Source organism: Ostrinia nubilalis, chromosome 30 (assembly GCF_963855985.1).
Source record: "Ostrinia nubilalis chromosome 30, ilOstNubi1.1, whole genome shotgun sequence".
In the NCBI taxonomy this organism is placed as follows: domain Eukaryota; kingdom Metazoa; phylum Arthropoda; class Insecta; order Lepidoptera; family Crambidae; genus Ostrinia; species Ostrinia nubilalis.
This window is the reverse complement of record NC_087117.1, coordinates 5,245,170-5,267,186: the sequence shown is the minus strand read 5'-3', so window position 1 is coordinate 5,267,186 and position 22,017 is coordinate 5,245,170. Positions and strand designations below refer to the sequence as shown.

The 22,017-nt window shown below is 40.2% G+C and overlaps 1 protein-coding gene across 4 annotated transcripts in view; it reads right to left on the bottom strand.

The window, feature by feature from the left end:
• Positions 1 to 22,017, bottom strand: part of LOC135086098 (LIM domain-binding protein 2) — a 51,380-nt gene that overhangs the window by 4,426 nt on the left and 24,937 nt on the right. For 2 of the 4 annotated variants that reach the window (XM_063980867.1, XM_063980866.1), the window contains exons 3-7: positions 8,883 to 8,958; positions 7,279 to 7,381; positions 6,143 to 6,315; positions 2,491 to 2,691; positions 659 to 1,621 (exon numbers count right to left, since the gene is read on the bottom strand). In XM_063980867.1, the coding sequence (XP_063836937.1) occupies positions 1,460 to 1,621; positions 2,491 to 2,691; positions 6,143 to 6,315; positions 7,279 to 7,381; positions 8,883 to 8,958 (715 nt within the window). In that variant the 3' untranslated portion in view covers positions 659 to 1,459. Of the gene's footprint in view, positions 1 to 657; positions 1,622 to 2,490; positions 2,692 to 6,142; positions 6,316 to 7,278; positions 7,382 to 8,882; positions 8,959 to 11,755; positions 13,347 to 22,017 lie in introns of those variants that run through there. The other 2 variants (XM_063980868.1, XM_063980865.1) reach the window with 2 other exon arrangements.

Below are 22,017 nucleotides of genomic sequence, written 5' to 3'. Positions count from 1 at the left end.
ATTTTAAGAAATGGGTATCAGAATAGATATAGAACAACTTGTTTTTAACTCTTAGCTCAATCTACTGAATTTATCTTCTTTACTTGTGTAAAAAGGTCGTAATGATACAATATTCATTGGTATGTTTGCTTGCAAAGGTACACAAAAATGGGTCGAACAAAAAAAAAGCAAACCACAGAAGAAAACTTAGAGAAAATAATATTTATAATAATTTCCTTGGCTACCAAAAATTCATGACCTTATAACTTTGTTTCTAAAACGAATTATGACACCCCTTTTAGATATATTAGCTTAGTTTTTGTTACTTAATACAATGGGAAACTAAAAATAGTTAAAAACAAAAATATATTTCGTACCAAGGAAATTAGGCAAAATTGACCATTTTTGGCGAAATACCCGCAACCATTTCTCATACTAAGTTCACTTTACGACAAGTTAACACGGGCGCTGTTGTAGTTTTCGTACTAAATCTTTTGATGGCGATTCGAATACGCAAACGATTCGAACTCGAAAGTTTTTCGTGCTAGAGAACATAATGGTAACAGACACAAGGTCTCAAGTCGCAACTCACCAGGGGGCGCCACCATCCGCTGCCACTTCTGGAACAGCGTGGTCTTGAGGCAGTCTCGCGGCGACAGCGCGTGCGCCTTGTGTGCGACATTAGCTCCTATAGTACCAGACACAAGGTCTCAAGTCGCAACTCACCAGGGGGCGCCACCATCCGCTGCCACTTCTGGAACAGCGTGGTCTTGAGGCAGTCTCGCGGCGACAGCGCGTGCTTGTGTGCGACATTAGCTCCTATAGTACCAGACACAAGGTCTCAAGTCGCAACTCACCAGGGGGCGCCACCATCCGCTGCCACTTCTGGAACAGCGTGGTCTTGAGGCAGTCTCGCGGCGACAGCGCGTGCTTGTGTGCGACATTAGCTCCTATAGTACCAGACACAAGGTCTCAAGTCGCAACTCACCAGGGGGCGCCACCATCCGCTGCCACTTCTGGAACAGCGTGGTCTTGAGGCAGTCTCGCGGCGACAGCGCGTGCTTGTGTGCGACATTAGCTCCTATAGTACCAGACACAAGGTCTCAAGTCGCAACTCACCAGGGGGCGCCACCATCCGCTGCCACTTCTGGAACAGCGTGGTCTTGAGGCAGTCTCGCGGCGACAGCGCGTGCGCCTTGTGTGCGACATTAGCTCCTATAGTACCAGACACAAGGTCTCAAGTCGCAACTCACCAGGGGGCGCCACCATCCGCTGCCACTTCTGGAACAGCGTGGTCTTGAGGCAGTCTCGCGGCGACAGCGCGTGCTTGTGTGCGACATTAGCTCCTATAGTACCAGACACAAGGTCTCAAGTCGCAACTCACCAGGGGGCGCCACCATCCGCTGCCACTTCTGGAACAGCGTGGTCTTGAGGCAGTCTCGCGGCGACAGCGCGTGCGCCTTGTGTGCGACATTAGCTCCTATAGTACCAGACACAAGGTCTCAAGTCGCAACTCACCAGGGGGCGCCACCATCCGCTGCCACTTCTGGAACAGCGTGGTCTTGAGGCAGTCTCGCGGTGACAGCGCGTACGCCTTGTGTCGAGACATCAGCTCCTGCATCGGTTCTAGTATCACGCATAACTGGGGACAAACAGACAGCTAAGTTATAGAAGCGTTTTTTTTTTACAAAAGAAGCACTAAGATACTTCAATTCTGGTTAGGTATTAGGGGCCCTCGCCCACGGCGACTTTTTCATCAGCATCGCTACAAACGCGCGTTAGTCGCATTTGCAACGCACTACAGAAGCGATGCCGCGCTACTAACGCGCTACAGCAGCGCGACTGCATCGCTACACAAAAAGTCGCCGTGGGCGAGCCCTTATAATTATTTTATATAACAACCCTAAAAAGCGAAGCGAAGTTCGGCGGAAATCTATGGGAGGACGAACACGTGCTCACGTGATAGCAAGCCTTTTCAGACTTTTCAAAGTACCAGGCGCGCATAATTCAACCGCAAGGGGCATCAAGGTTCTGGAGTGGAGGCCACGTAACCTGAAAGCGCATGGGGCGTCCACCCATAAGGTGGACCGACGACCTGATAAAGGTAGCAGGATGCCACTGGATGCAGGTCGCTACCCAGTCAATATGGAAATCATTGGGGGAAGCCTATATTCAGCACTGGACGCCATATGCCTGAAATAAAGTACCAGGCGCGCATAACTCACCCGCAAGTAATTCAGTGTGGAGTTGGTGATCCCTTGCCGCGTGATGTTCTTGGCCAGTTGATCCAGGGCCGCGTGGTCGGGCGCCACTGTCCTCGCCACTAGTAAGTGACACGTGACAATGACCTTTCTCTACAGTGGCGCCAACTAGTGACTTCATAAAGGTAACAGGAGGGCGCTGGCTAGATCCAGGACGCTACCCGGTCAATATGGAGTGGCCTACGTTCAGCAATGGACGTCCTATGGCTGAAATTATGAACCATAAAAGTACTAGGCACGCATAACTCACCCGCAAGTAGTTCAGTGTGGAGTTAGTGATTCCTTGCCGCGTGATGTTCTTGGCCAGTTGATCCAAGGCCGCGTGGTCGGGCGGGTGCACGGCCTGGCGCGGGATGAGCTCCCGGTGCGCTCGCACCGCCATGTGCCACGACTTGATCCTCATTAGATCGTCGAATGTGAACTCCAGGATTAACCGGCCTTCTGTGCATACCTGGAACGAGGTGAGGTATAGGTTAAATCATTGTTAACACTTGACCATAAGGACTCTGATGTCCAAGGCACTTCAAACATTTTTTTATGCATGACAAGGCAGGTATACCTGGAACGAGGTGAGGTATAGGTTAAATCATTATCAACACTTGACCACTTGACCACAAGGACTCTGATGTCCAAGGCGCTTTAAAAATTTTTTTTATACATGACAAGGCAGGTATACCTGGAACGAGGTGAGGTATAGGTTAAATCATTATCAACACTTGACCATAAGGACTCTGATGTCCAAGGCACTTTAAACATGTTTTTTATGCATGACAGGCAGGTATTTGACCGCAATCGCACCTGGGGTTAAGTAAGATGCAGTCTAGGATGGTATGAATTCTCGGATCGTATGATAGTAATACATTTGAGTGTTTCTGCAATTGATCCATACCTTAAAAACCTAGCAACTTTAACAGTGGCACCAACTAGGAAATGCAAAAACGATAGGGGTTTACCGTAGTCATCCAGTTGACGCTTGCCAGCGATGCCTGATGATTACTAGTAATAAGATACAGTAGCTATTATTGGTGGTATCAACTGCCCAAAGGGACCGCGCTCGTTTTGCGAAGAAGATATTAGGGTAAACCGTATAGCTATTGCCCACTTAAAGATTTCAAACTCATTGAGATGAAAAATTAAAGAAAGTATTTTAATTATCGACCATTTATGACTTTTTTCTTATAACTCAATAAACTGTTAAACAGAATATTAACAGTTTTTAGTTAAAACTTACGTAACTTAGAAAATATTGAAATAAATTTAAAATCCTCCAAAAAGTACAGTCATTGCCCATTACATACACTAATTGCCCACATCAAAGCACAGTAATTGCCCAGTATCTTTAAACAAAATAATCAATAATCAAAAATGACAAAATAGGCTTTAAATAAATAAAACAAAACATTAAACTTAAATTCTAGTAGTACAGTCTTCAAAATTTCAAAATAAATTGCGTTTGGCCTTATTAACATATTATCAAATATTTCTTGAGCTGATGTTGGTTATTCTTCCCTAAAGTTGTATCTATTTCCTTACAATTAACATTTTCACTAGTAGATTTAACGTAGGATTTTCATTTTTTGTATTTTCGTTTGAATTTTTATCAATTTTTTCAAGCCAAACCATATTTTTCAGCAATTTATCTTGTAGATAAATTGTTAGATACATCAAGTACAGCTTCGATCGCTTTTTGCAAATTTTCTATGCTATATTGAACTTTTGGAGTCTTTGGCATACTGAAAATGAAACATTAAAAGCCATTTAAATATTTATGCCTGTAAATTGCAAAACAAGTCTAGCAATGAGCATCTTAAACACTGCTACTGCATGGTGGCAACACTCTAATAATAATTGCCCTGGGCAATAACTATACATTAACATATGGCAATAACTGAAATGACGGTGGGCAATAACTAAAAATATACAGATTTACGTGCAGTGATTACCCACCGTTAAAATGACCGTTAGAAATCAAATTTTATCAGTTATTTTCATTGATAATGGAGAAAACACTTATAATTTCATCATGACTATACACCATTAGTTGAATATTAAATAACTTGCAAAAAAAAATTAACCTCTAAGCAAGTAATTCCTTAGTAAAATTGTTATAGCCTGACCAGGAACATAAAAACCCTCGCCATGTTGCGGAAAACTAATGGTACTAATTTCTTTTAATGGCAACAGTAACTGAAAACTTCATTGTCATGTCACCTTGCATGTCAGTCTATTGCTGTCAAAGTGTAAACAAACTTTATTTTAAATGTACGCAACTGATTTTGTGAATTAAATTGCTAAAATCTTTTTATAGTCGTGAAAGAAAAGTGGTTCACAATGTGTTAAAGTATTTGACGAAGAGAAATACTAAGGGTTTGGACAATATTTTCATTGAATAATGTTTCCGACAAAGGTTGTCAAATTGACTGACATGTGTATCGTATAGTACAGTCCACTATGAAAATTAGCTGTGGTTTGTTTCAACTACCTATTTTAAAAATTTTTGTCACTTTCTAAGTGTTGAATTTTATGGAATTGGGAAAGAAGTACCGAGTTTGAAGCGTTCATGAGCAGACATTGCAGTTGAATATTCAAGTTCTGAATTTGATTATTGATGAATAATAAAATAAATCCTACTAGCTCGATTGATGGTTTCATTTAATTTATTTAAACCAGGTTACCTATAATAATATGTTTTCGTTAATTCATTAAAACCCGTAATCCTGAATCCTGATACATAAAGTTAGCCTATTAATTTAACACAGGTACGACTGTACTCAGTGTTGCACTATCAAATGCAATTGACGCGCCACTATGCCAGGGTTTTTATGTTCCTGGTCAGGCTATAAAGTCTTTACCTATTTGAGTAACATTTTCACCCGTCTTGACATAATCCGCCATAACTGTTTTTTTTTAGTGTTTCCTATTGTAAATTTTAAATCTACTGTACATTGATCTCGGAGCCATCTACTTAGTAAATTCAAATCTAACTAGAGTGATTCAAAGTCAGCACCTGACAATATTATTCTTAAAGCGGGCAATCACTACCAGTGGGCAATCACTCTCTGGTTTACCCTATTTTTAATCAACGAAAGCAGCCCCGCTTGGTACCATTTTTTTGGTGTTAAGTCACAGAAGAGGACCGGATTAGGGAAAATTAGGGAGCAAAGTATAGCGCAAAGGAGAAAGAGCCTCGAGCAGTACCTATGCGCTCTAAAAAAAATCGGTTCGTACGCTGTGAGCACGTAGAGCCATGGACAAGTATCTAGAGGGATGGCCCAAAAAGACCAAAGGGGGACTAAAAGACAATCTAGACTCTCCAATCAAGTAGGTTTGTACTAAAGTCTGGTCGCTGAGCACGTAGAATTTTGTCCAATGACCCCAAGCTGCTGTCACGACTGTGCGACGGGCAGCAGCAGTGAGTGTGTGAGCGCGACAGTAATATAATTACACGTGAGCAATAAGGATGGGTAGCTTCTTGGGGTCATTGGACAAAATTCTACGTGCTCTGCGACCAGACCATAGCTAAGGCATGCCTCTACAAAGACAAACTTTATTCGAGACATTCTTGTAAAAAGCTAGGTTTATTGGTAACCGTTTTAAATGTGTTTTTTTGAAAAAGCTAAGCCAACTTACCTTAGTGAACATGGGCTTCCCGTGATGGGTGACCATGGTACTATAGCTCATAGACAGCTTAGGTGAACCAATAAAATAGGTTTTTCAGCCATTTAAGGTCTTAGCTCTTGAACGGGTTCACCGATTAGGATGCGGTTAGTTTAAGTTACTTAAAGCAACGATGTACAGTGCAAAGCACGACTGGTCATTGTGGAAATGCTTGGGGGGACCCTTTGTCCAGCAGTGGACGTCATTTGGCTGAACAAACTAAGGAATGGAAGCAGCGAACTTACTTTAGTGAACATGGGCTTCCCGTGATGGGTGACCATGGTACAGTGGTCGCAGTCCAGCGTGATGCTGGTGTTGTGGAAGGATTCCTTCGGCTGCCGCATCGTGTAGTACAACTCCGAGACGCCGCCCTCGTATATACTGCGGAAGTAGCGCGGTATGAGCGTCCTTCCTATCGCTGGAAGATGAGAAAAGTTCCAATTAGTTACAAATAAAGGACGAAGCTTGGAGTTTCCCTGCGTGATCGAATCAGAAATGAGGAGATCCGCAGGAGAACCAAAGTGACCGACATAGCTCGCAGAATCGCTAAAATCAAGTGGCAGTGGGCGGGGCACATAGCTCGTAGAGACGATGGCCGTTGGGGCAGAAAAGTTCTCAAGTTGCGACCACGGGCTGGAAGACGTAGCGTGGGCAGGTCTCCTACTAGGTGGACCGATGATCTGGTAAAGGTCGCGGGAAGAGCCTGGATGCGGGCAGCGCAGGACCGTGCATTGTGGAAAACCTTGGGGGAGGCCTTTGTCCAGCAGTGGACGTCATTTGGCTGACACGAACGAACGAACGAAAGGACGAAGACGGGCCAGCGTGGGTAGTGTTGGCCAAATCCTCCATTTGCTGGTAAATTAGAGGGTCGTGCTCCTGCAGTGGAGACTAAATGACCTGATGATGATGATGAAAGGACGGAGTACACTTGTCAACCCGGAAACGGTAATCTATCAACTCGAGGCGGTCAGTATTCTTTGCATAAAACTCCGTATTGCAACACACTTTTCCGCACCGTCCCCAATGATTTCCATATTGGCCGGTTGGTACCGGCCTGCATCTAGTGCCTTCTTGCTACCTATGAGTCAATCCACCACCCAAAGGTGGATGTCATACGCTGCGCTTGCCGGTACGTGCCTTCCACTCCAGAACCTTACTGCCCCATCGGCCGTCAGTGATCAAGTTGGATGTCACGTTAATGAAGGACAGTGGCGCCAACAACTGCTAAGCGCAAAATCATTACAAGTAACGGTCCTTGTTTACACTTACCAATTTTGGCGCCCCTAGCGAGTAAGGTCTAAAGAAGGTTGAGTAAGGTCCAGTAGAGGTATAATATAATTATTATTGGACAAGCTATACAGAATAAATTATGTCAACTTACTGTATCTTTTAGGGCCATCTTCTAAACAAAATGTGAGCGTGAGTGTCGCGTCGTCTTCAAAAAACTCCGTCGCGAACGCGTCCCACCATAAATTATCTGAGTCCTGAAATCAATTAAAATTATTTTATTAATACAAATCATGGCTATTATCAATTTTTATGATAAGTAATCACTTCTAGTAGCGATGAGGGAGAGCTACCGTACACTAAAAACTCATAAAATAACTCATTTATTTAAACAAGTAGGCTTTTAAAAAGCACTTTTGCATGTCCCAGTATTAACCCCACCACTGCTTCGGGACAATAAATAGGCCAGTATAATTATTTTACTCTTTGAGGCCAGTGCTGAGAGAAGAAGCAGCGCAAGAAACTCAGTCACTAGTTGGCGCCACTGTAAAGAACTGTCACTTGCTTGTAGCTAAGACAGTAGCGCCAACTGGTGAGCCTATCGCCTTCTCATCACTTACCTCTAACACGAAAAACTTTCGATTTCGAATCGTTTGCGTATTCGAATCGCCATCAAAAGATTTAATACGAAAACTAAAACAGCGCCCTTGTGAACGTGTCGTAAAGTGAACTTAGTATGAGATATTGTTTTAAACTTTCATGGTCACTAACAAAATTATTATTATTACTGACGGGATTGCTATGCTATTTGCTACCATGTTACTTAATAATAATAGTTTAGTATGAGATAATGAGAAATAAATAGTTGCATGAAACTTATTTTGACAATCAGAATTGTCACGTTATCGTTTAATTCGAAGGTTGAGTATCGAATTTTGTTGAATACGCAAACGATTCGAAGACGAAAGTTGTTCATGCTAGAGGTACAGTAACTATTTAGTGACATACAGTAGCCCTCATCAATAACATGATTCACAAAGACACAGGGAATCAAGCAATCAATTAATCAAAGCATTTAATTGTAAAAACATAGGTGAACATGTGGAATGAGTAGAGCTCTGTTTGGCCTATGAGTGGCGTACAAATTAGTCTTATAATATAAAGATAGAAGTAATCATGGTCAGTAAAATTTAATTTGTTCACTGCTCCAGTCTAAAAATGCGCCAGGGGCGCCTCTATCGGCAATAAGTGACAAGTATTTAACGTAGCCCAGTTACCCAGTACTTAGCGGTAAGACTCAGGGGCGTACCTACTTAGCAGTTAGCTACCGCCGTATCTACCGTATCAATGATACGGGGCCCCGGAATACAGGGGCCCCAGTGCCGGACTTTCGAATAGATAGAGTAGGCATCTAGGCAGATGCCTGAAGTTCTATAATTATGCAATGAATCTTTTTTGGATGAAAAAAGGGTCCCATCCCATAATATAATTAATACATGACCTTTTTTGATGGGGCCCCCAACAACTTTGAATATCCATACATAAAAACACCGGTTATCGTTATAGTTACGGTTAACTTTAAAGTTAGGTGTTGCAAATCAGCCTAAAGCCCAGTTACACCACCTTATTTTGTCCTGACGGTACACACCGTAACATTAACCGGTGCTTTTGGTATGGAGTTTGACTGATTTTTGACGTTTGTCAAAGAAAGATGGCGCAACTCAGCCTAAGAGTAGAAGTATTATAACTGGTACAAACCTCTGTCCTCTGTTGTAACCGCTTATTGAGTTCATAAACTCTGTAGTCTGGCTGGCCGAAGTATGGCGCGTGTCGTCTGGAAGAAAGGAAAGAATACACGTGAATAAAATGCTAAATACTAAAAAATCGAAATGAAAAACAAAAGAAAGAACATTTAATAGGCTTAGATAACACTGTTGTGTTAATAATTGTAAAAAAAATAATAAACATTCAGTATAAAATCGGAATAGGTAGGTAATCGAACTTGGAAATTTTTTGCTTAAAAACATACAATACCGCGTGAACCGCGTCATAGATAAGCTATACGAGTTATATAGTTCCAAAATACTGAACTGTCCTATCCATGACATTGACAGTGGGGCGCCACCGTCAATACCGGATCGCTGGTTCTGATTTTTGCCATGTTGGAAACCATAATATAGTTGAACGATGGTAGTGCCCCCCTGTCATTGAGTTTGGTGGGACAGTTCAGCGTGGGTCATCTATAGTACCAATAACTTATTCTGTGGTAGTACCTACTCTACTACGATGTAGACCATCTAGAATATTACGAAACAGCAAAAGAAAAATATAAAATAATGTAGTCATTATGTAACTCAAATTGATTGATGAACTATCCGTCAATATTACGGTTATGTACCTAGCAAAAAATGTTAGAGATTTTTTGTACTCAAAATAATGTTATGATAATAATATTAATAGAGCAAAAGAAAATATTGAAAATAAAAATATTGTCTAATTTCGAAATTCATTTTTTCGAACAGTTACGATACAGTAGCGCCATCTATGAGCGATTTCAACAAGCACATGTTTTGCATAACTCGCAACAGATGGCGCTAGCGGCTTATAATAATGATGATGACACCTTACAAGCTTTCCAAAATTTCCTCGATTATAACTTGCAGGATACATCACTATTATTTATGTCGGTCGATGTTACTTTTATTTTGGATGTAATTATTTTATTGTGATTTAATGTATTTAAATATGGGTTACTGTGATTACAAAAATTTTAAATAATTAGTTTTGATTTAAAATACGGATGCGGTAACTTAATTATGGGAATGAGGAAAAAAAGGAAGTCATTCTATTAGTCATAATCGATTTGTAAATTCGTGCCGCCTGAAATCAAAAATAAAATTTGGTAATTGTGAATACCTAGTTGTCAGAAATCAAGTTACTATCTTGACTTTCCTCAAATGTAATACAATTTGACGGTTGAATAATACAATTTAGTGTCGGTCTGAATCTAGTAAATTACATAATTTAAATCAAGCCGTCTGATTACGAAAGCTAGTAAAACAAAATAGAGAAAGCATCGCAATAAAATGTAACCCTAATTTGATTCAGACATTTTACTGGCTTCTGTCTGACGCATCACAGGGAACACAGCTAACTGCATAGCATGATCACGATACTGTGATTAAATTAATTATTTTTGGTCGTTTCAATGTCGGTACGACTGTTTTGACCTTGTCTAATTTTTAATTGAGAGAATATTATAGTAAAATACGGTTGTTATCGTATTTCTGCATATTTCAGCAAGCTTAATGACGTAACATTATAATAACTATGAGAATTAATAAGTAATATTTTTGTCTTCATCGGTCGTGTACTCGTGTCAGTTGTGATGTAATTTTAAATACTGCCTTTAATCTTTGATAGTCTCGTCAGTTTTTGTTTACTATAAAAGCTGTTAAAAATTCGACGAACATAATTTGTTAATCTATTTCGTAAGTTCTTGATTAAATATAAACAAAACACAATCGTGGTTGTGAGGAAATACAAAGCGGAAATTCTCATTGATGCAAAATAAAGTCGACAAGTAATACTCAAACAGTTTATCCATTCCTTATCGTTTACCTACTTTGACATAATAGTTATGATAACTACGAATGTCTTTGATAATCAAAAGGAATGAGCACTTTGACATCATAGAATTATTATGAATTTGTAATGTCAGACTCAGGATGTTGATGGTCGATAAACTTGCATTTTCTAGAGTACGCAACTCATAAGTTCGATTCGCTAGATGAGATAGTGTTCCATTAAAATCTTTGTATAGAGGCAGCTAGCAATCTTTACTGGTGGTGGTTTGTATGTGGCTGATATACTACCGTTGTAGAACTCATTAGGTCATTATAGGACAATTATTTCTGATTCATTGATTGATTAAACCCTGCAGTAAATTAAAACATACTTAGAATATTTTTTATTGAGACCTAAAATTTTTTTTTCTTTATAATGACTGAGAACCAACTGTCTGAGTAGGTAGGTTTTGACCAGTATTTTGGCACTTTTGAGGCATCAGCTGGCATCTTTTTTTCTGCTGGCATCTAGCATTAGGCAGCTTCTGGTCATCTGCCGGTTTGTGACTAAGTCAAATCAAATCATTTATTTAACAGTTTCCAGGAAAATCCACGTCCCAAATTAGTTTGCCCTACCACCACTTCGGGACAACATGTGGGCTGGTGCTTAGAAGTGGCGGAAGATACTACCTAAGCTACACCTTGCCATCATCAGAACTGGTGCAAGAAACTTACACCTGTATTCACAAACGATACTTGCTTATGAGAAGCAGCAAATCGAACGCACAGCATTGAATGGAGCTCTGTGATTGGTTTGTGTGTCACCCTGTGCATCCACGCGCACTGTGAGACCTCATAGTAATGTTTGTGAATACAGGCGTAAGCTACACCTTGCCATCTCATCAGCCGCTCTTTGGCTGCTCACACTAAGCTCTCATCAGTCGCTCTTCGGCTGCTCACACTAAGCTCTCATCAGTCGCTCTTTGGCTGCTCACACTAAGCTCTCATCAGTCGCTCTTCGGCTGCTCACACTAAGCTCTCATCAGTCGCTCGTCGGCTGCTCACCTGCCAAAGTAAGGGTCCGGCGCGGGGTGGTACAGCGGCGGCGGCGGCGCATACTCGTGGTACACGTGCGGGTGGTGGGGGTGCGGGGGGTGGTGCGGCGAGAGATGGTGGCCGTACTCGCGGTACTCGCCCTCGCCGCCGAGCGAGCCCAGCGCCACTGGCATGTAGGCCACTTTGTCACCGAGCCATCACCATTGGTCAACACTACCACTGTTTTATGCGAGCCTGGTACTTTTATATTGCACTCGGTTGCTTTATTGCACTTTTTAGTTATCACACTTATATTTAAATAAATATTATTTTTACACACTAATAAATAGTTTTTTTTTATTCTAAATAGCTTCTCTATTCATAGGTACTTTGGACACTTTGGTTTCCGTAGTTCAATAAGCTAACTGAAAACCCGATTTAGTTGAAACACAATCGAGGAAACAACCGCACTATTCAATGCCGTGACTGATAAAAAGCATTTCAAATTTTTCGCGCGAGATGTGTCATCTAACCGTGAAGGAACGTCCTAAATCCCTTATATACTTTGCGGTGATACGCGATTTTGACTGTTATAGCGTTACAATAGAGGCGATAAGCGTTTTGGATGGCAGTCTACTGGAGCGGTTTGGCAACGCCGCGTCAGCTGTCTAGTAACGACGCGCGCTCGGAAAGGTCAACATCGGTTACTATTTTTTTTATTCTACGGCTATTTTTGTACGCTTTGTTTGTTTTTTATTATTGATATTATATCGATTTTTAGACGCTTTCGGCATGCGTGTTGAATAGATGTCCATTTTAACATTTTTTCGTTCGAAAAAATCTATGTTCAGTATGGTAAAGCTTGCAGGTGGATTATTTTCACCTGTAAGGTAACTGTAAATGTGCTAAATCCAATAAGAAATTGGTGAATAATGAACGGTGAAATTGTGTCAGCCTCTCGTCTGGAAGTGATAGCTCATTATCATCACATAATGCATAAATAAATTATTCAAAAATAATAAAAATGACTATTGTTTTCACTGTGGCAAGGCCTCGGAACGCACGCAACGTTGCCGCTCCTCGCGTTCGCGCCATACTTTTTACTGTTTCTTAGCACATAGAACGCTCATTACGCCGGCACGCACACATCAGCAGCGTCGCTTATATTGTTATGTCTATCTGTATATACGCTGTACATAGTGCAAGATGTACATTATGTACATTCCGCTAGCAACGTAGCCCGTAGATATGTAGGCTATGACGCTTGGCGTTGTGTACAAATCAAACAACTAAAAATAACTTGAAGACGTGTCCGTGAAAATTTTCTCCCGGCACTTTTTGACTTAGTTAGGATTTGGATTTCGAATTCGCGTGACGTGACGTGACGTGACGTCATAGTGACGTTCGCATGAAAGTTTAATCGAGGTCATACCGGAATCTATTAGGAGCCCATCAAAAAAATGTGGGTAGGTCTTAGAATGATAAAAAAAATCATTAGCTAAAAATTTCGTAAAAAAATGAGGCTTTCAATATTCACCAATTTATAACTGGACTGCATTTTAAAATTTGAATGATTTTACTACATTATTCATAGTTTTTGAGAACCAAGCGTAAGCCATAAATTGAATATTAAAACCAGTTATGCAAATAACCAGAAAACAGACGCAAAAAGTTGACACTGACACAGCGCCGCACAAAAACCACGTCGAACAACACAATAGGAGATCACACAATCATCAATAAGCGGAAATCTCGCTGCGACCCCAAGGAGACCGCCTTGGAACGCTATCACGCCCAGATACACTGATAACGGGCCAAACAAACGCGTACTACACACACTACGATCAATTAATTATCAGATAACGCACGGAAATTAGACAATGAACGGGTGCGCGCCGCAAAAAACCGAATTCAGCAAAGAAACAGCGGACGTGTGCCGCTCAGTCACTCGGCAAGGAATGTGTGTCACGCTGTCGTGTCAATGACTCCGCACTTAGCTAGCACGATGTACTATTACACGTAAACAGCGCGGCACGTGCGGGTGAGACAGCCCTGCGACGAGCCTGAAACCTGGACATGACGTCCGATGCACCGCGCGACCGCCGCGGAACAACCAATTGCGCGTAAAAATATCGCCTATCGTTAACGTTGCGAATCGATAGGAAAAAATGCACGCTTACGGCCCGCGCCTATCGCGATCGACCGAATTTTGAAACTGCAACGTAAATAGTTCGAAAAGAGAACGCTAGAGTTGCGGCGCGACGGCGTACTGCACCTATGTAATTCAATACATAAGAGAAGTGTGCCGCGGTGTGACGGACGAGTGACGAACTGTCAAACGCTCGGCTGGCTTCGCGCGAGCTCGGAGCAGCTCGGATCGCGAGAAGGCGGCAAGTTCGGATATATTACACGATTAGATTATGTCAGAGTGATTAATAGTAAAAACCGGTTGTTGTGTTAGGTCAATCACATTGGCCGGTTACAATAGACGAAAATCAAGTTTGACGACGGTCAAGTGGCGATTCTTGGCGTCTTAAGGTCGTTTTGATAACGCGCGCGATAAATAACGTTGTGAGATGAGACGCTGCCAAGCTGCACGAGCTTGGAAGAGCATTCGTTAATGACAATTCTTCAGCTATTTCGCATTGTTTCTTAATCGGCCAGCTCTGAGAATTATATCATAGCGTTACACTTTTTTTGTACGTTAAAAGCTAGAAACGGTGAATGATAAGAGTTTATTTTTGTCTTTTATATTTCACTACTTGCATCGAGGTCGAGCGAAGTATGTCAGGGTTTTTCGCGCAAACCTTGAGTTTGTGATCATCGGCTGTTGGTGTTAGCCCAATGTAACCCTTGGTATCTAAACTAAGTAAGCACACACGCTTCATTCTCCAGTTATTTTTTGAAGTCAATATGCTTGAAACTGAAATTAGTTTCACTTCATAAAGCTCTTGCAACATTTGCAACGTTCACTTGATTTTATTCAACATTTTCTATCCAATACGTCTAACTGATGGAGCTATTTCTACCGAGCGAGGAGTCAATCTTACTTTGACTTGCATGTAAGCTTTCAGACTCAATAGAAAACCAATTACCTACCTTAAGCCAAGCCATACGGGTTGTTTTAAAGTATTAATACCTACGAGTACCATAAAACACCAATTTAATGTAAAAAATACAAAATAAGACAATATTATTCGTCTATTGTCGAGAGAAAGTAAGTGAAAGCCAACGAGTACTGTTTAAAACGCCGAGACGATTTGACGGTCCAACAGAGAAATAAGATGACTTAACTGATAATAAAATTTAAAAACACAAAAATTCAGAGTAAAGTACAAAAAAAATTACGTCAAAATAACAAGTAAGTAACAAGTGATAAATGAAAAACAAAGCTCATTTTTTTATAACAATTCATTGTTACCTATACCTAGATAAATATTACACTACTGATTATTATATTGATTAATTATAAAAAAAAAATACTTAACACTCGTTACTTTTTTGTTTACATAAATGTTTTGACAGTTTTTTTCGACTCATAATTTTAGTCGATTAGCAAAAATTATTTCACCCCAACACTAAATCTGTCAAAACTGTCACACCGGTTGCTTTTCTAACATTCGAATCAAAAAACAATTTATTATTTAAAGAAATTAATTTAAGAGCACCGATTTAAACGTCAATAATGTGTAGGTATATCAGTGTTACAAAATTAAAAATCCTAGTTTAAAACAAGATACTAAAAATGGTCTGTAAAAACCAGACAAATGATAATTTCATAATCATAACTTTCCCGCGTGAAATGAGCAGCCAAAAATCGAACTCGAACCTATTTCAAAACAAATTCAAATATGGAACGCAGATCATCTCCTATCGAGAGGGACCAAGCCAGTTGTTGATTTAATTCATTAGAGAGCGAGATGGAGCTACCGCGGTCGCGTGCGAGTGAATGAGTGAAAGGCTCGGGCGTGCGAGCGGGACGCCGAGATGTTAATGTACGGCGTGGGAGCGGGACGGAGCGCGTCTGTTGACGTAGTAGTAGATGAGATAAGGGGCTATCAGCAGTTTCGCGCGCGTTCGAACGATGTTTTCTACTGGAATTGTGACTGGAACGAGTATGAGAATGGGCAAGTAATCCGTTTTTTTTTCTTTTTATAGGAAAACGTGATATTGCTGGATAAATAAGTAAATAAGAGCGATTGCTTATAGTAAAAATTTAATTTAATAAAAGATAATTAATATTGAATTTTTAATCCATTTAAATGATTTTATTTTGCATAGTAGAGCAAAGCCATAAAAAGTGCCACATATAAAAAATAGATATACATAGGTACATCGTCGTCGTCGTTTCAGCCGAAAGACGTCCACTGCTGGACAAAGGCCTCCCCCAAGGATTTCCACAAAGACCGGTCCTGCGCCGCTTGCATCCAGGTACTTCCCGCGACCTTCACCAGATCGTCGGTCCACCTAGTGGGAGGCCTGCCCACGCTACGTCTTCCAGCTCGTGGTCGCCACTCAAGAACTTTTCTGCCCCAGCGGCCATCAGCTCTTCGAGCTATGTGCCCCGCCCACTGCCACTTGATTTTAGCGATTCTGCGGGTTAATCGTCGAATCCAACTCGGCTGGGCAGCGTTCGGGAAGCTTCGCGAAATTCTCACGTCCGAAATACCGCAGTGTCTCAAGTCAAAAGTATTTGACCAGTGTGTGTTGCCAGTGATGGTGTATGGCTCTGAGACGTGGTCGCTTACTATGGGCCTCATAAGAAGGCTCAAGGTCACCCAAAGAGCGATGGAGCGTGCTATGCTCGGAGTTTCCCTGCGTGATCGAATCAGAAATGAGGAGATCCGTAGGAGAACCAGAGTGACACATAGGTACATACATAATAATTATTATGTATAATCGCCAGCAGGTGAACCGTCCACCAATGTTTATTGTTGGATTTTTAACTTTAGGTGGTTAGTAATAAAAATAAATAATAGTCGACATAATTACATTACCTACTCCTACTGTATAATTTCTAATCACAACTATCTTATAATAATCCTTTTCTTACCCAGGAAACACAATTATTTCAATTATTATTGTAAATAGTTGTTCAACACAATAAGTAGAGTAGATAATGTTTTATAATTGCTATATTTTAATAATACTGTTAATTGATCTTTGTGACATTAAATATCCATGAAAAAAGCTATCGTCAATTTGTTAGAGTCTCTCAATAGGGACTAGCTAGGACATGTAAAAGCGCTTTTTTAAAGCTAAGTTGCAGAAAAATCCGAAAATACTAATATTGTACGACTTTAATTACTTAAATGTGGCACTTCATGGCATGAAGTCACTTGTCACAACTACTCACTAGTAATTACAACAAAACAATAGCAAGACGCGCCACCGTCACCGATTCACTGAGGTCCAAAAACAAAAATCATTGCTTTCCTATTGGTCAATCAACACATTCGGTTGACGCGCGCCACTCGCCGGGACTGCCCCTTTCTTTCTTGTCGTGACCTGCTACAAATCCGCATCCGCATCAGATCCTCGTCGATTTATGCGGATGCGGATGCGGATGCGAATGTCAAAAATAGTTAGGCCAATACATAAAAAGGGAAGCACAGCTGTTTATGATAACTACCGCCCTATAACAATTCTATCTACAATAGATAAAATTGTAGAAAAAGCTATTTCTAAACAAATCTATTCTTTCTACAAAAACAATAATATAATTACAGACAAACAATACGGATTCCAGCCTAAAAAAAGCTCAACGCAACTACTCGAAAAATTTACAGATAGTATCTATAAACATCTTAATGATAAAAAACATGTTCTGATAGTATTTATTGACTATAGTAAGGCCTTCGATACGCTGAGACATGAAACTCTGATAGAGAAACTAACAGACTGCGGCATACAAGGTCCACTAAATGACTGGTGTAAGAGCTATCTTAGGGAAAGATCATTATGTAGTTAAGGTCGAAGACTCAGTTAGTGCTAAAGTTGAAGTTACAGATGGCACGGCACAGGGATCTGTTCTTGGGCCACTTCACTACATCACTTACGTTAACGATGCAGTTAATACGGTCAAGAACTGCGAAATATATCAATTTGCAGATGACACATGCCTTATAGCAGCTAACAAGAGTATTGACCTGGCTCTTAGGGAACTGCAAACGGACTTCACACAGCTTTCTAAATGGTCACACGATGCAGGTCTTGTCCTAAATGCTGACAAGACGAAACTAATGTATATCAGCTCTAGTCAAAATAGAATAGATCGTGATCTTACCCTGTTTGCACATAATCATACCTGTTTGCATGGGAATTCCCCTAAATGTTTATGCAAGCCTGTTGAAGTTGTTAAGACACAAAAGTACCTGGGTTTACTGATTGACGATCGACTGAAATGGACCGAACATATAAACTATGTATGTGACAAACTACGAGCAATGTTGGCTAGGTTTACTCTTGTGAAGAGTAAAATCCCGTACACATCACTTCTACACTTATACATGGCTCTAGCAGAAACCACAATTCATTATGGTCTTAGCAGTTATGGTAGAACCTGTAAAACTCACCTAGACTCAATATATACACTACAACTAAGATTATTAAAAACCATTGTACCTAAAAAAATTAAACCTAAGTTTGAAAATAATTATCACGAACTTTTCTATTATTGCAAAATACTACCAGTACACGACCAGGTTAAATGTCTACTCCTCAGTGAACACTTTTTCACTGAAGATTATAAAATATATGTCTACCGTAGTGACAAAACACGTAGCACACAAAACACTACGCTTCTTTTGCCTGACTACAAAAATGTATATGGAAAACAATTATTGCAATATCAAATACCTAAATTAATCAATGAATTACCCGCTACATTAAAAAGTGAAATAACGGTCCAAAACATAAAAACTAAACTTAAGCATTATTTCTTAGCCTTGTCTCACACAGCAGAAATAACTGAAACTAAAACGCAAAAAATCACCCCGTGTGAGCTAACAAGACATGATAGCACCGCGTCATCATAATGATCGGCCGGAGTGGTACTCGCGCGCAGTAAAATATTTAACTTTATAATATGCTCTGAATGATTGAGTCTGATGTCGAATCAGCGGTGCACAGTAAAACCAAAACTGGTTTTTGTGACACCGTCAATAGTTATCATTAATATAAATGCTATGTAACTTGTTTTAAATAAAATAATAAAAAATAAAAAAATCAATGCGAATGTTCCGCATATGCGGATGCGGATGCGAATATTCGCAACATCCCTACTTCATGCAGAGTTCTTGAAAGAATTTGATGAAAAATATTGTACTGTTTTGTTCGTTCGCAAATATTTAAAGCTTAATAATCCACTATGACGCTTCACTTGCCCGCCAAGAAATACCCTATTATGTATTTTATTTGGCTTAGTAGCTTTTGCCCATGACTTTGGTCACAGAAAGCCTATAAATGCCTATAAGGCGTCCATGTTGTCCCGGTTCAAAAACCGGTGTAAAAACTATCTTATGATTTCCCTGTGTCTCCTTATCAAGTCACTAGCTTTCCGCCCGCGACTTCACCCGCGTGGTCTCCGAAAAACCCAAATATTTTACGGAACCCTATTTTTTTCCGATGGCCGATGGGGCAGCAAGGTTCTGGAATGGAGGCCACGTACCGGAAAACGCAGCGTGGGACGTCCACCCACAAGGTGGACCGATGACCTGATAAAGGTAGCGGGAAGGCGCTGGATGCAGGCCGCTACCAACCGTGCGATGTGGAAGTCATTGGGGGAGGCCTATGTTCAGCAGTGGACGTCCTGTGGCTGAAATGATGATGATGATTTTTTTCCGAAATAAAATGTAGCCTATGTTACTCGTGGATAATGTAGCTTTCGAATGGTGAAAGAATTTTTAAAAACGGTCCAGTAGTTTTTGAGCCTATTCATTACAACCAAACAAAGTTTTCCTCTTTATAATATTATTAATTATAGTGTAGATAAATAAAATTGTTTTATTTATTAAAAAAATATTGCACACAAAATTACAGTACAAAAGGCGAACTTAATGGCGTTGAAGTATGGTATTCTCTAAAAGCTATCTTGCGGATGTTGCGGGTGTACATGGGCGACGCCGCGACGGCAATTGCTTACCATCAGGTAATCCGTCAGCTAGTCTGCCACCTATCACATAAAAAAAAACTATAGTTTAAGCGTAAAAGAGTGACATTACACTCACCCACCCATTCATTATTACAAAGTTACATTTTATAATACAAGCTTTTGCCCACGGCTTCACCGATACCAGTGGGCTATTTTTATTGTCACCATTTGTATAAAAATAATACTGTTGAAATAATAGAAAAATATTTATTTTAAATCGTTTTTGCCCACATAAACAGGCAAACTTAACTCACAAACTTTTTCATTTTTAATATTAGAAAGAAAAGTAGAACATATATTAGCAAGTCAACTCGCTCGATCAAACGAAGCACGAAACACACACGAGCACAGTAAACTCCAAGTGAAAATGTTCATGCGAATACAGTATGTATGTGTACGTAGTATTTTTTGTCTGTGTTATTGAACTAGGCGCTGGCTTCGGGTTTGCTTGCATTATCTTTTGTGACGAAAGTTAGAGATGACTAGGTTTTGTAGTTTAAAATATAAACAACGGAACCTGTGATATTTTGATTGTTTTAACTCTTAACTAAGTCACCTGTCTTCTTTCTGGGTTGGAAGAGATCGCATTCTAGTGACAAGACGGCCTACTTTGTATTTGTTTGATGATGAAGCATAAACTAGAGAATCAAATCAAATCATTTATTTCGCTTGAAAGTGGTACCTACATGTAAGTAAGATGATATTTTAAAGTTACTAGATTATAGTGTAGGATCACCCATTTCACCAGAGAATTGTTGTGAAGTTTCATCAAAATTCGTTCATTATTTTTGTTTACTTCGAAATAATTTACATGTCTGTCTATTAGATGGTGTCGTGGGTTCGATTTCCAGCTGAAAGCACCTGATGTTTCAATTACTTAGCTTCTACCGTAGAATAACTTACTTGAACCTATTTCAAGTAGAGGTCTATCGTTTTAGCGCTCACCAGTTAGCGCCATTGTAGAGTAAGGTCCTGTCACTTGCTAGTAGCGAAGACAGTGGCACCAACTGGTGAGCGCTAAAGTGGTAGGAGGACTATCGCAATTGCACTCATTAAGATGGCGCCACTGTAGAGTAAGGTCCTGTCTATCGCCAGGGGTGCCAACTGTTAAGTATAAAAACGATAGCCCTCATTGTATTATTACGAATAGGTATTTGGCCCACATAGATTGATGTGGCGATTGGCAGTAGAGACCGATGGCGTAGTGGTTTAGCCTCGAGCGCAAATTGGTCTAGGTTCGAACCCTGTAGGATAATTTTATAGTAGGTAATTATGCATTTGTAAGTGATTGTTATTATATCGCATGTGAATTAAAAAATAGTGTTTGAACTTGAAGTACGACTTTTTGCTCAGTTAAAAAATCCAAAGATGAAGATAAAATCTTAAAACTCAAACAGGTTCATTTATACAACGTGATTAAAAAAAAACAATAAACAAACAACACTGGCTGAAAGTAAAAAAAAACTAAGGTCACATGTTTCAACCCCATCACGTGTTTTATGTTTTGGACGTTAGAATCTAAAGTCGCTTAGCAACAGTTCTTTTCAGCTGACGCCACGTGCTAAAGTTGTCGCCCTATCACGTTTTGATAGGGTTCAAAATGCTGAAGGTAATTTGAATGATTTTAAAAATGGAAGTTTATTTTATTGCGAAATTCAAAAATGTTTGCCGAATTAATTGAATTACGTATGTATTTACTTATCTTTTTTTTAAATAGGCCTGCTGTTGTACAAAATTGGCGTTATTACCGATTCATAATAAACTAGCTGCAAAACTACTCCTTGCCTAGTTTAGTTTACTTTACATTAGCAAAAGGACATTCATTAGACTATGAAAAATCTCTCAGTAGGAATTATTGGAAGTACCTACCTACGAAGATCTGCTCTCAAAATTAGGTCACCATAATGACAATCTCATACAAATTACAATCCTCAAAAATCTTTGGGCTCCACCACAACAATAAGGAGGTTACATCAAACAAGACAAGTGCAACATTGATTTTTCATTTGCATGCCGAGAGAGACAGACAGATGTAAACAGCTTAAGAGCGACAGAGATGCCGAATTTATTAACGGGGGAGTGTAAAATCGACAGTCGACCCCTTGTGAGAGACGAACTTTGGTTTACGCGGTACGAGGGC